This window comes from Schistocerca piceifrons, chromosome 4 (assembly GCF_021461385.2).
Source record: "Schistocerca piceifrons isolate TAMUIC-IGC-003096 chromosome 4, iqSchPice1.1, whole genome shotgun sequence".
NCBI lineage: Eukaryota > Metazoa > Arthropoda > Insecta > Orthoptera > Acrididae > Schistocerca > Schistocerca piceifrons.
In genome coordinates, this window is record NC_060141.1 from 538,395,807 (window position 1) to 538,410,572 (window position 14,766).

The following is a 14,766-nucleotide window of genomic DNA, read 5'->3' on the forward strand; positions in this document are numbered from 1 at the left end:
CATATAAACATGTGTGTGGCTATACTGTTCCTGCCAGCTATAAGGTACAATCAAGAAGTTTCCATTTGAAGGCTGTACAGTCCAGAACTGGCACATGCCAATCAGGCAAAATCACTGAGAGCATTGAGACAATCATTCCACCAATGCACCAGGTTGAAGGTACCTATTTGGTAGAAAACTGTGTCCTGCTGTGTGAATAAGTCCGTAACTGGCTGCTGTATATCCTCATCTGACAGGAACCGTTGATCCTTCAAGGCCTTATTTATAGGGACCAATTCCATGATAATCACATGGGGAGAGATCAGGACTATATGGTGGGTGCCCTAGTGTCTCCCACTTGAGTTGGTGTAACTTCTGCGTTATAAAATTAAGTAGCAGCACCCCTTGTCACCTACAGCTGTGCACCATTCCAGAATAATGGTTCTCAACAGACATATTGCCCCACAGACACTCTTCATTACCCAATGGATCTCTACCGGTGTTTGCCCTTCCATAACCGGGAAAAGAATAACAGCACATTAATCATGTTTAGATGCATTTTATGATAATGTTTCCATAGTTCGTGTGTTCCCTTCTTTACCACATGCAGATCAGAGACAAATTTACACTAATCCCTTGCCTACATGTCTATGCTCATACATTGGAGTTGTGCTACGTTGCAGCAACACCCTGAAACATAAACTTTTTGATCACCCTCTTATACATTGTAATAGCACTGCAGCTCAAGTGAGATAGAGATTGTATCAAGTGGAGTGAGCAATGGGAGAAAAGACGCTAGGATGGAGAAGGCAAGTAGGATGGAAGGGTGGCTGACAGCTGAGAGTAAAAGACAGCATGCACCCTAAGAAGGCATGTGGCACCAGTGAGTTTGCTTCAGGGTAGACAGGAGGAGTTGTGTTCTGTGCACAATGATGAGGAGGATGTATTTGGAAGGGAAGACAGAACAGACGACGAGGTAGATTGTGAAGAGAGAGAGAGAGAGAGAAGAATGAGTGAAGTGGATGGCATGAAAACAGTGGTGGAGGTGGGAGTGGAAGAGAGGCTGGTACCGAGTAAGGCAAGGAGGACTGCAGAATTGAATAATGTGTTGTATGGACATTTCCAATTTATGTAGTCCAGAGAAGCTGGTGTTGGAGAGGGGGAGTGGGGCATGGGAAGGGAATCCAGATGGCATGGGTTATAAAACAGTCATTAAAGGTGGGCATCTTCTTCTCAGCAGTGTGTTCTATCAGTGAGTGATCAACTCTCTTCTTGGCCCCAGTTTAGCAGTGTCCATTCATTTGTGTGGTCTGCTTGTTATTGGTTAAACCCACATAAAAACTGTGCAAAAGTTACTTGTTTAACAGGTGGCCAAACCTCTGACAGGATGACAGCATGGGTGTGTCCTGACTGGGACGGGACATGTGGGGAGTGTAATATATCTTGTTCCAGTGCGGCACACCTGTTAAATATCCATTAATAGAAAAGAAAAGAAGGTGTATTGGTATGAAGTACTTTAGATCTGTACTAGCTTTTTCCCCACAGCTTTACCCATGTGGGTATTCAACACTCACACTGCAGACATCTCATCCTCCCTCTCTCTGTCTCTACCTCCTCCTTCTTCCATCTGTCCATCAACCTTATCCTTCCACCTCTGTCTGTCTATCTCCTCCTCCTCAATCTCTCCATCTATTCCTTACCCTCATTTTGTCCATTAATACACTCCCTCTCTCTGATCATTACTTGTGAAACCCTCCCTCTGTCCATATACTCCCCTCTCTATGTTGTCCTCCTCCTCCTCATTAATCTTTGTCCATCGCCTCCTCCACCTCTCCCTTTCCATCTGCTCCTCCCACACACTCTGCCCTTCACCTCATTCCTCCCCCTCTCTGCCCATACCCTGCTTCCTCCCCCCTCTCTGTTTTTTTCCCTCCACCCCATATCTCCCTACCCCCTTCTGCCCTCCCTCTTCATCCCCTCCTCCATCATCCATCTCAACCTTTGCCCATACATGCCCTTCCACACGTATAGCCCCTGCAGAAGATGTCGATAAAGCAGACTGATACTACTCCCACAACATGGCTCTAGTGCAGCACAGCCTATATGTCAAAGATTTGGTGACACTTTTTTTCCCATGATCTGTAGGCTGCCCTGCAAAGCAGATATGACGAGGTTCCTATGTGAAGCTAACAAACGGCAACAAAAAAGCAAAAATAATAACATCATTACATTTTAGCCTATGTCTTACTGAAAGTGATTTTTTATCCCAGAATTTTCTGATTGTTTATCCTGTTCACCAAGTTAGAAGTTCTTTTATTGAGTCAATAAATTTACTATAATTTCTGTAAACAGTAATATGGGTGCATAATTGTGAAACATATAACTGTATTCCACAAATGAAAGGCAACCTCAAATTTATTTTTGTCTGTTACAACGCACTATACATACAAACGGAAAAAGATACCATATTTACTAGAGTATAAACAACCGTAACTATAAGATGAAGCCCTTTTTTCCACAAGGCTTATTCAGAAACAATTATTTTTTACATATTCTGACTAATTGAAATTACAACCTGTTTTATTGACATAAATTATCTGCCTAAAAATTATCTTTTCTAAATTTATGCCATTCATTGGTTGTCTGCATTTTGATAAAACAAGGAGAAATAAAATAAATGAAAAGAAATGGTTTACATTAATTTGCAGACTGTTTTTTCCCTACATTTTTTGATTACTAAACCTGTCATCTGTGGTGTCACTATTTTAATCATCATCATCATCATCATCATCATCATCATAATGGCACAGCTGTGAAATTTTTACCTTTGTCGTCATAAATATTTGGCTGTTTCTTCTGAATATGTTGCAATTTCTGAGGTTGCAGTTACCACAGGACCTGAGGGTACAGTTTTTAAAATCCAAACACATATTAGATTTCTTTTCTATAATGATGTGAGAATTTTACACTGTCACTTGCTTCCAAACAAATCATCTGCTCACTGCTCTATCATTGGCTACATAGAACCATTTGTCATATTAAGAGTCAACAACATCGTAGCAAGAAACATGTAAGTACACCACCGGCCCCTATCCAGACTTCTATCATCTCCTACAGACGTAAATACTTCTGTTGAATATTTGTTCAATTTTAAAGTCAATTCAATTTCGACTAGAAACTGATTCAAGCAAACTGAAGTTTAAATGTGGTAGATGTTCCTGAAAAGCCCAAGTACATGGTATATATTCCCATGGTTGGCAATTTGCTGCCCATTCACTGCTCCCCTACCTGCACCCCTCTAGTTCTCAGCCAAGCTGATGTCACACTTCTCCTTCCAAACCTTCTGTAGTGCTGTGAAACACGGATGCAATATCTTCTAGGGTGCAAGTCATGTGTAACAACAGCAACTAATAAATATATAAAAGATCACAATCATGATTCAGTCCAATTCTGAAACTTTCACTTACATCATGATCTACTGACATCTGTTGGCACTACTTCCATGACGGGTCTTGCCTCTGTAATCTATTCACACAACAATTAAGTTAGTATGCTATGAATGATTTTTTTATTAGATATTTCATTCTGGACTAATTTTCCTTTTCCTCTCATCCCTTTTTCTCTCATCTGAATGTCACCACAGTGTTCTAAATCTGAAGAAAAGCTGGTACCGTTTTTACCCGGTATTCTAATATATGAAATGCAACCAAATTTCCATTTGCTACCTAATTAGTACAACATCAAAGTCTCTCATAATCAAATAAAATATTGATCCGGGTTCAAAACCAAGTAACGCTTTCTGAAGGACAACATTTCTGCCATTGAATGTTACTATTACTTAAAGAGCACCATTAACATCTGTACACAGTATCCATTGAAGTATGAGAACATTTATTCCAAACCTGTTCAAATACAACTACAGTTTGTAAAATGATAGAATTTAGTGTTATTTCTTCCTGTGTTTCACAGAATTGTCAAATTTTAAGCAGAGTAATCAACTGTTGTAGTGGATAGTTCACAGTTTCTTGCACATCCCTTGCAATAGTGCCATGTGAATCAAATGTCACACAATTGTTTGAGCAACATCGATACTGTTATCTACCACCTCGGTGTACTGGGAAATCTTGAACCTGTTCGAACATATGTATCATTTGCCCAGCTATGTCCTTCCAAATCCTCCCCAATAAATCTGCATGTGACCTCTGTATCCAAAGCTTCATTTGTAAATGAAAGACGATCCCTGTACACTCTATTAAATAGCCTAAAAATGTTAACCTCTGCAGCAATAGTAAATCTGTGAAAATAAGATGCCCCTGTATTTTTTGAATGATGAATTTGGGGAAAACCTTGACTTATAATTGGGCAAATATGATATAAAAGTAGAAGCCTGAAAGTTCTGACTGTGAGGAGGGAGATAACCTGAGATTAGCATTAGTGCCAGTGACATGGATGGCAACATGAGCTGCTCATGCCACAGAAGATGACTGCTCTTGGAAATATGCCGTGAGCTGTACCTGTTGTCCTTGGACTATCCAGTTAGCACAAAGATGTGTCAGAAATGTTGATCTTCACTGGTTGGCATAGTTTTCTTCAGCTAATAAATAAAGCATTGTTTCATCAAACTTCAACAAGTACTGAAAAAAGTACCAAATCAAAATGACAAATAATGTCTGAAAGACAAACACAGTAATGTTGCCAGGGTAAGAAAAAACTACACCACTAAGCGTGAAATTAACAAATTCAGCAAATTATTGTCATCACTGAATGTAACGTTATTATATGGTCTAAGTGCATGGTTTCAAACACTGGAGAGCCAAGAGAATGAATGTAACTGCTGGACTGTACATGTTTCTAACAACACACCATGCATGACATGTAATATCATCTAGTCTTCTAGGATCCACGGAACACATTGCACATGTATATGTGGATCCAAATACACTTCTTTCTCTAACGAATTACAAAACAATACGTCAAGACCCCATGGCTGTTGATCATCAAACTTTAATAACTCAATGAATTAGGAAAAAAATACTCACAATGTTCTCTTCTCCATCTAAATTTGCTGATATCATGCTCTCTAGATATTCCAGAGAATCTTCATTGGAATTTTGTTTATCTTCTGCTCCAGTTCTAATTATATAATTGTCACTTGCTGTCTGCTGCAAGGGGGGAAAACACCAATTTAGAGCAAATTCTTATAATGAATATTCACAATTTCTAAAAGAAAGTATTTTATTCCTGGGCAATCCTGATTTTATCTGAAAAATTCCACATCTTTCCTCTTTTAGTACTCAAGTAGATGCAGAAGTATTTTTTGCATACAGGTACATTTCTGCTTTTCCAGTTATTGTAAACAACAATCCACAAACTCATAGGTCAATTACAAACATTATAAAACAATATATTGCATATCCTGCATAAACAAAGTACACTAGCTTTATTTAACTGACTGCATCATCATGCACGGACTGTAGTCAGGAACTACAGGTGGAGTCCCTGTAAGAGGAAACAGCTTTATTAGACGAGTTATGGCAGATAACAAATTCATCCATAATTAAGCAGAATACAATAATCTTATTACATATTATGGTCTGTGATGCAACAGAACAGTTACAATACCATTAGTTATCAGGAAGAAAATCCTTCCTGTAAAAATAACCTACAACAAAAGAACTGTACTGTAGCCTTGGATTTTACCTAGACACTCATGTACCTGCTAAACACTGAAATAGATGACCATTAAACAAAACCAGTACAATATGCCATCCACAACAATCGACAGACATCTGCTTAAAGACAAGAGCACACTAAAGTTGAGAATAAGTGAGATTAAATGATAAAAATAGAGAGATTCAGTCAATAAACATTATGGCAGGGCATGTATAAATATGATTAATATAACATTACACCCCCACCTCCACAAAATTAATATAGGAAATGAGACACTAAATGCAGTAAATAAATTATGTGATTATTTGGACAGCAAACTAATTGATGATGGCCCGAATAAATAGGACATAAAATGCAGACTGCCTACAGCAAGAAATGTTGTTGTAAAAAGAGTAATTTGTTAATGTCTAATATAAACAGACATTTTAGAAAGTATTTTCTGAAGGTATTTGGGTTGTAACCTTGTATGGAAGTGAAACAAGGGTCGATAAGCAGTTCCAACAAGGGGAGAGTTGAAGCTGTTGAAATGCTGTGCCACAGAACAATCCTTAAGATTAGATTGGAAGACCGAGTAATGAATATGGAGGTACTGAATCGAATTGGGAAAAAAAGATGACACAACTTGATTTAAAGAAGGGACCGGTGGATAGGAAATATACTGAGGTATAAAGGAATCACCAATTTAGTATTTATTTGAGGGAAGTGTGAAGGGTAAAAATTGTGAAGTGAGACGAAGTATAAATAACATTAGTGGGTTCAAATTTAAACAAGTTGTAGCAGTTACGCAGAAATGCGACTTTCAGAATAAACTAGTGTGAAGAGCTGCATCAAACCAATCTGTTGACTGAAGAGCACAAAAATGAAAACAACACCAACACCAAAAACAAAATTTCAAGACCAACAGAAGTAGTATGCGAGTCAGAAGTGACACAATACTGTATTTCATAAGGAATACTTAATAGAGGGGAACTCAAGTGATAACTTTAACAATGCAATACACATCTTATTTCTTGTGCCATTGTTCTGTACACTGGGAACATAGTTACCAGTACTTTAAAGAGCACTCAACACATTGCAGCATAACAATGCCACCCTACCAGTATAGAACAGGTGCCCCAATTGAAAAATGCATCAACAAAGAGTTCTGTCAAATGTTTTGTGAGCAGTGAGGATAAGAAACCTGTTTAAATCCACCTATGAATGACAATCTAGTACAGAGAGAGACATGTTTAGCACTGCAGAAAGGGTAAAAGTTTAGAAATGGCATAACTTATGTGCCAGGTGCTCCCCAACCAGGTCAGACATACAGAGTCTATTGCTGCAACTGAAGCCACTATGATGGGCAATAGCTGTGTGACAATGGATGAAATAGCCACAAATATGAACATCAGTCATAGCTCAGCAGATCAGATTGCTTCACAGCGAAGTGTCTGCAAGGCAGGTGCCACAACACTGCACTCCAGAACTGAAAGAGTGTTGCCTTGATGTCTGCAAAAAAAACTTATGCAGGGCTTTGAAGCAGAAAGTGATGGCTCCCTTGCAAGAATCATTACTGGAATGAAAATGACGACCAACCCAAAGCCAAGAAAGCAAGCAAGGAATGATACCATTTATCATCACCAAAATCTAAGACATTCCGGACATGACATCTGCAGTGAAGGCTATGTTGACAATCTTTTGTGATGAGCAAGTCTATCTTGGAACACTACACACCTATGGGAAACACCATCACCAGTGTGTCCTATTCTGATTTGTTGAAAAATCATCTTTAGCATGCAGTCAGATCAAATCGCTGTGGAAGTCAAAACTGGTCAACGATAAACTCTCATTCTCTTTTAAATGCACTCCATTCAGACACAGCACGCTCCAATAAAAGTTCATATACAACAGCATTTTTTTTATTCACTTTTATAATTTGGATACTATGTGCATGACATTTATATATGTATTAATAGCAATATATATAGAAGTTGTTCACACTTAAATGCTGTTCTATCAAAATTGCTGTACATACTTAGTAACTATTTTTGTAAAGATTAACTGATAATTATTATTACAAGTATTATTAGTAGTATTGATATGAATTACTGAATAGTTGGAAACAGTAAATTAAAAACGGGTAGTAAGTGAAAATCTTTTCTGTTAAAACATTAACATCGTTGTAGTAACTTCATAATGTAATACATTAGTCATTTTCTTGGTGTGAGAAAAGTGTTGTCAAGTGGGACATGTGCTGGTAGAAGTCTTTTAAGTTTGGCTTCGTGACAACTGGTTGTACTTTGAGAGGAACTGTATTGAACTGTGTTAATAAAGTGTGAAGGGTACAAGAAAAATAAATATTTCATCTAATGATGTGCATAAACATGCAATAAACTTTGCAAGCAGGAATATCATTCCATTTAGACTAAAACTGTGCTAACAAACACATAATGACACAATGGACAATGAAAAGAAGTAAAGTAAAGTAAAGAAAATACTTATTAACAACATCAATGTGAAACTAATGGTCATTTCTAATGATTCCTTCATTTTTGGTCTAGGTATGACACAATATACAACAAACAAAATCACAGAAGATATTTATGAGGTCTGCTATCTAAAATAACACTGTAAAAGTGTACAACAGGTTGCCAGTAAACATCCGGCAGGAGACAAAATTCTTGTGGTTGCAGAGCCACGTCATTTTGTAAAATAATTCTCACTAGATGAGTGAAACTGACATTACGGCCATGGTTGCAGTGGGCTTCCTCTCAATCTGCTCAACCAGAAGTAGGGCGTTGTGACTGTGAACAGAACACTGGTTTTATTCATCCAGTGACTGTTATTTTACCATGTAACACAGCTCTACACTCAGGACACATTTGTTTTTAACTGACTCTGGCTGTGAAAGGCTGTTCACTTACATCAGGCAGAAAACTAGATCTCCAAATATTTAAAATCAAGGTAAAAGAATACCTTATTAGCCACTATAATTTACACACACACACACACACACACAATGTACATTGACAGAGTATAAACCTACACGCATTTTTGTTGTTGCTGAAGTTATGAATGGTTAACACGTGCTAGAAAGATGACAGATAAGACACAAATGTGTTGTTATAGTGTTCTAAAAGATATTTGAAGTGACAGATGAGTTAGGAAAGGTTGAAGGGTTATGGTAAAAGTACAATCAGTGGGCTTCAACTTATGCAAAACTAGATGAAGCACTAGATGAAGCATTCATTAACAGAGAAAGTAGGAGAGTTCCACAACACTCTGAAGACTGAAGAAAAATTTAATGCTTAATAAGGATGGCTAAATCGATTTAAACATCACTGCAGGATATTGGAAACTACTACTCAGGGTGAGAAACTTTGTGCTAATAAAGAAACAACTACTGGTTTTGGTACCTCAGCCGATGGACATTGCCGTGGAGGCAGATGAGTTGGCAGACAGCTGCCATGGCAGGCACACGACACAGGGTATGGTTAGACCCACTGATGGAACTGTTTACTTACGGGTGGCAGTAAGCTGGGCAGGGCACTTCTAAAACTGACATACCACTGCAGATCTTGCCTTGTGCCTCGTGCTGTTTCTGTGTGCTCAGTTGTCAGCCACCTATGCCTACCCTGTGTTGTGTTTACCCCTATGCAGATCTATATGCAGTTTCTGACTTTCTGTTTCCCCTTAGATTGACTCACACAGTGAGTTTTCATTTCCTCTTACAAGATTCTGTTCCCCAATTTCTTGTCAAGCCATCACTGATCTTGTGCCAACAGTGTTGTTCAGAAGCTTTGTCACACCTATCCAGGTATTAAAGTGGGACAAAGGATGTCATTACGTGTGTAATGCTTCTACTATTTTCTTCTTTCCTTTTCATAGAGCTAATTTTGGGCCATGATGGACCCAGCATTACTGCAATGCTGACAGAAAAACTGTGCTTACAGAAGGAGCAGCAGCATCAGCAGGAGCATAATCATAAGAGACACTGCTAAACCAGAATGCGAAACAATTTTGTGCCCCAGCCACGTGAGTGGCAGACCATGTGCCTACTGTGCAATTTCCTCCTGTTCCCATCGCTGTTCGCTGAGTCTAAGGGAAAGTGAGAAAATTACCTGCGACAATAGGTTTGTTTATAAATAAATCTTCTGCTACCAGTCACGATTTTTCTTTATTTTACTTTTCGCACAGCGTGTTTCGGGAAATGATTCCCATTTTCAAGTGTGTTTCTTGTGTGTATTAAGCCATTTCTACTGATGTTGTCAATGTGTGACAGTCTGCTTCATTTCATTGACTTTTACTGCAATAAGAAACACACGATTTTTTAGTTGGGTATCGATTCTTTTGGTGAAGTTAGTGGTGAAATTTAGAAGAACTTGTTGTACACTTTACACATCGAAAATATCGTATATAAACAAAACAGTTACAAATATCTTCTTACAGGTAGTCCACAGAGATAACATTGTAGGTCTTCCACAAATTATGATATTCTTTTGTACAGAGGTTATTTATCTTAACAACTTGGCTCATATCGATTTTACAATTGTGCTTATTTCTATGTTTTACCGTCTTTATTTAAGTATACTATCGAAACATCTGAAGAAATTCACCGATTCACTTTCAAGTTTTTCGTTTAATATTTTATCTTCATATTTTCTGTAATGTGCATATATCTCCACTTCTTCTAGCAAACCCATTTTATAGAAAACTGTAAGTAATAGTGCACAGCAGGAAATATCTAAAAAAACTTACAACCAATTGTCATTTCCTGATGTGAGCAAAAATCTTAGTTACTAACATCAACATCTTTTGTAATGAACTGTTTTAGATGGAGAAAGCAAGCCAAATGGTGCATGTGTTTCATTAAACCATTGATGTTATTTTATTTCAATAAAACGGAACACATTTGGGGACAAAAATACACATTTTCGTGGAGTCGCATGACAGATCTAAAATATCTTCCCTGATTTCAGAAATACCCTCAGAAGAAAGTATGCCTCTTGAAAGAAATGTATAAGGCAGGAAAGAACTGTGTACACCAACATCGTAGGTGACCGCCAATGACATGTTTGTTTTACTACGTTCATTATTGTCGGTTATTACCCAATGCGTTATATCTATTATTTTACAGGTGGTGTGTGATTTTTCTTTTGAGAAATATATATGAATACATACAATACTAACTGCCAGCAACAAACACAGTTTTCTTCTTCTTACTGTCCATATTTTCTAACATATAAACTACTTTTAAAGTGCTCAAATGTACTAGAAAAAATAAAATGCCTATAAAACACCACACTGTACAATGTCCTTGGTTCAGGGATAAACTGTGAGAATCCGCTACAATACGCCACACACAGACAGACCCAGCCTGCACATTAGTGAGAACTGAGTGGCTTCATATGGGCAAGCCCGATCCATTATAGATGCCCGCAGAAATGGCCTCCGGTTTGGCCCATCACAGAAATCCTCTCGTGTGGCCAGCTATTCACGAGCCACAGACAGCATGTGGATGAAATGAGACCACAGTGATCAATCCATATGACAGATAACTTGTTCAAACAGTCTGAGAATCAATAATAATGAAGATAGGTAGCAATTCACTGTAAAGATGAGTGCGGAGCAGCAGACAGGTATGTAAGAAAGACAATCACACTCTCACAATTAAATTTTCAATGACAGCTTTTATCAGAAAATGAGAGAGCACACACGTGCACACTCAAACACAACTCATGCACACAAGACAGCCATCTCCGGACACTGTGTCTACAGTCTCTGAGAATCAGATCCAAAGAAACCACTCGTCATGCCTCTGTGCCTCTCGTCAGCATCTGCTAGGCTAGTGGCAAGAAGAGGTGGCAGCACTGACTGCAAGCTGAGGGGAGTGGTAGGAAGGGGAGAATCAGTAGGAATGAGGGAGTAAGGATGCGGTGCATGTACTCAGTTGCTCATGGTCAGCAATGATGCACAATATCTCGGTAAGCAAACCATTTTTCCAGTGTTTTTTTTCTTTTTTTCAAATTTCCCTGATATTCCCTGATTTCCAGAATGTGTGGCAACCCTGATATTATATTAAGTTCAATCCTCGGGTCATGCACATCTGCCATCATCTTAACTCAATACGGAACTGGTGCAGTACTAGCCCATCAGAGCCCAGATAAGCCCATCGCTTATGCATCAAAGCCACTTTTCACAGTGTAGTGTTATTATTCATACGTGGAAAAGGTGGCACAGGATTTTTTTATTCAAATGTTTCAAGTTTTCTTGTATGAGAGAAGGTGCCTCCTCATCACCGACCATAAACTGCTGGTTCCCTTATTTGGCCCTTGTTCCAAGCTCCCAGATAGGATTGCCTGCCACTTGAGTGGTTTCAACCATTACAGGACAGCTTCAGATCTGGTTACCAAAAAAACACATAGCAGCAACTTTGCGCATCACTGCATAACAGGTGCTGGAACAAGTTTTTCGGTAATTCGATCTAATGATCGCCTATACTGGCTGAAACCGGCCATCAAAAATATATATACTTTGATCTAGCCTGAGTTACTCAGACAAGTTGAATGTACAGGTCACTGAACTGTCTCCTTAACAACATAATGCCCTCTATTAAACAGCGGAAAATACAGGATGGAATGTAACAATATAACGAAATGGATAGTTGCTACTCACCATACAGGGAAGATGATGAGTCGCAGAAAGGCACAACAAAGAGACTGTTGGAGAGTTAGCTTTCAGCCAACAAGGTCTTTGTCAAAAGGTAACCTTCCGATAGTCTTTTTGCTGTGCCTCTGATATATGGCGAGTAGCACCTACCATTTTCATAATATTGTTAATGTCTTCCATTAGAAGATATAAAATACAATGTAATTTAAGTCAAAATAAATTAACTGAATAGATAAAAAAATTTACTCACCAATCAGCAGAACAACACACACATAAAAGAAGGTTGTACTTAGGCAAGCTTTCTGAGCCAGTGGCTCCTTCTTCAGGCAGAAAGGTTGTAGGGGAAGGAAGAGGGATGAAGGAAAAGGACTGGGGAGGTTTAGGAAAAGGGGCAGATTTCAGGAAATTAACTTCATTTTCCTTCATCCCTCTTCCTTCCCCTTCAGCCCTTCAGCCTGAAGTAGGAGCCACTGGTGCCAAAAGCTTGCCTAATTACAGCCTTCTTTTACGTGTGTGTTCTGCCACAGCCTTGCCAAATTACAACCTTCTTTAATGTGTGTGATCTGCCACAGCTTGGTAGGCAGAATTTTTTATTTATTCAATACAATTATTTTGTCAAAAATTCATCCAAAAAAATGGTTCAAATGGCTCTGAGCACTATGGGACTTAACAGCAGAGGTCATCAGTCCCCTAGAACTTAGAACTACTTAAACCTAACTAACCTAAGGACAGCACACACGCGCACACACACACACACACACACACACACATGCACAAGGCAGGATTCGAACCTGCGACCGTAGCAGTCGCGAGGTGCCAGACTGAAGCGCCTAGAACCGCTCAGCCACTCCAACATTCCCATCCAAATAGGAGAAAGTGAACAACTGATATCTACAATTGAGACACTGGTTGACAAAAAACAGAACCACATACAAACAACATAAACAAGGTGATGAAAAAGGTCTGCCTCCTGATTCAAACTCTGACAATATGAAATGGATATTAAACAAAAATCATATTGTACCACATTTCCTCAAGTTAGGATGTAAAATAGTATATAGTTCTGAAGTCCTTTTTGTACATCCATAGTTCAGTACATCTATACTTTCAGCAGCAACCTATAATCCTCTTCACTATTTCACGTAAAATATCTGCAACCCCCCCCCCCTTCCACACTCTCTCTCTCTCTCTCTCTCTCTCTCTCTCTCTCTCTCTCTCTCTCTCTGCAGAAATGCACTTTAAAAAATTAAAAAGAGTTAGGCCTACAACTGCCATATTTAGCCTATGAGTTAACTTCACCTCTAGCTTTAAATCACTGAAGCTGCTTGGTTTACTTTCATCACCATCAAGCACTTCTTCAGCACTGAAGTTGTCTGCACTCATAAAAATTATTTCTTCTCTTGGGTTATGGCTTGTCTCCTCTGTAATGTAAGAATCAGATTTCTCAGATTCATCACTCATGTGGGACAACACATCTTCTGGCAGACATGCTTGCTTCTGTGTTCTCTGTTCTGCATTACTCACTTCCTCATTTGGACGTTTCTTCCCTTTTCTTAGGTCTGGAAAAATTTTAAAAAGTTGACTTAAGGGAACATCAGCAAATGTTTTCTTTTTGCAATTGGCAGCAGACAAACAAGTACTCACATATATCCATTATGAAGTAGGGTTCAAGAGAATGTGTTAAACGCCACCATCCAGGTTCTTTTAGCTCCTCAGATCCAGAAGAAAAGAATTCCGGGCTAAAGTGGGATAGAGTACCTGAGACTGTCCCATACCAGTTTTTTTTCCGTGGCCTGAAACATATGGATAGTGACCGTCTTAAATAAGGCTGTTCTTAAAAATCACAATGTTCAAAATTCTGTGGTGCTAGTAGGAATAAAATCTTGTGATAGTTATACATTAAGAAAATTGCAGTTCATACAGTCAGTCTAGAGAATCCGTCATTAAAAATGCTTCCTTGAAAAATAAATAGATCTGCACTGAGAACTGTATTTGAGTAAGAATATCAATATGTACAGAAATAATACAGATTTGTACAATTTTATTAAAACACATCTGGGTGCACTGATATACCATACTTAAAAAAAATTATAACAAAAAAAATAATATGATAGAGTAATGTACATGGATAGATAAAAAATCCACTCACCAAGCAGTGGCACGTGCCACTGCACGCACACACACACACACACACACACACACACACACACACACACACACACACACACACAAAACGGTTTAACTTTTACAAGCTTTTGGAGCCAGTGGCTTCTGCTTCTGGCAGAAAAGTTGAAGGAGAAGGAAGAGTGGTGAAGGAAAAGGTCTGGAGGGATTTAAGATTAGAACTTTCTCCTTCCATTACATCACTTCTGTATCAGTTCCTTCAGGATCACATTGAACACTACAGCGAATCCAACGAAGTTATTTGGGATTCTATTCCAAGACAGTCACAGACAACGTCAAAGC

At 38.6% G+C, this 14,766-nt stretch overlaps 1 protein-coding gene across 4 annotated transcripts in view; it reads right to left on the reverse strand.

Annotated features, from left to right (window-relative positions):
- The window catches only part of LOC124795151 (cysteine-rich protein 2-binding protein), a 176,015-nt gene that overhangs the window by 99,954 nt on the left and 61,295 nt on the right, over positions 1-14,766 (reverse strand). For 3 of the 4 annotated variants that reach the window (XM_047259036.1, XM_047259039.1, XM_047259038.1), the window contains exons 3-5: positions 13,945-14,093; positions 13,600-13,859; positions 5,019-5,141 (exon numbers count right to left, since the gene is read on the reverse strand). In XM_047259036.1, coding sequence (XP_047114992.1) covers positions 5,019-5,141; positions 13,600-13,859; positions 13,945-14,093 — 532 coding nt within the window. The remainder of the gene's footprint in view (positions 1-5,018; positions 5,142-13,599; positions 13,860-13,944; positions 14,094-14,766) is intronic. The other variant, XM_047259037.1, reaches the window with a different exon arrangement.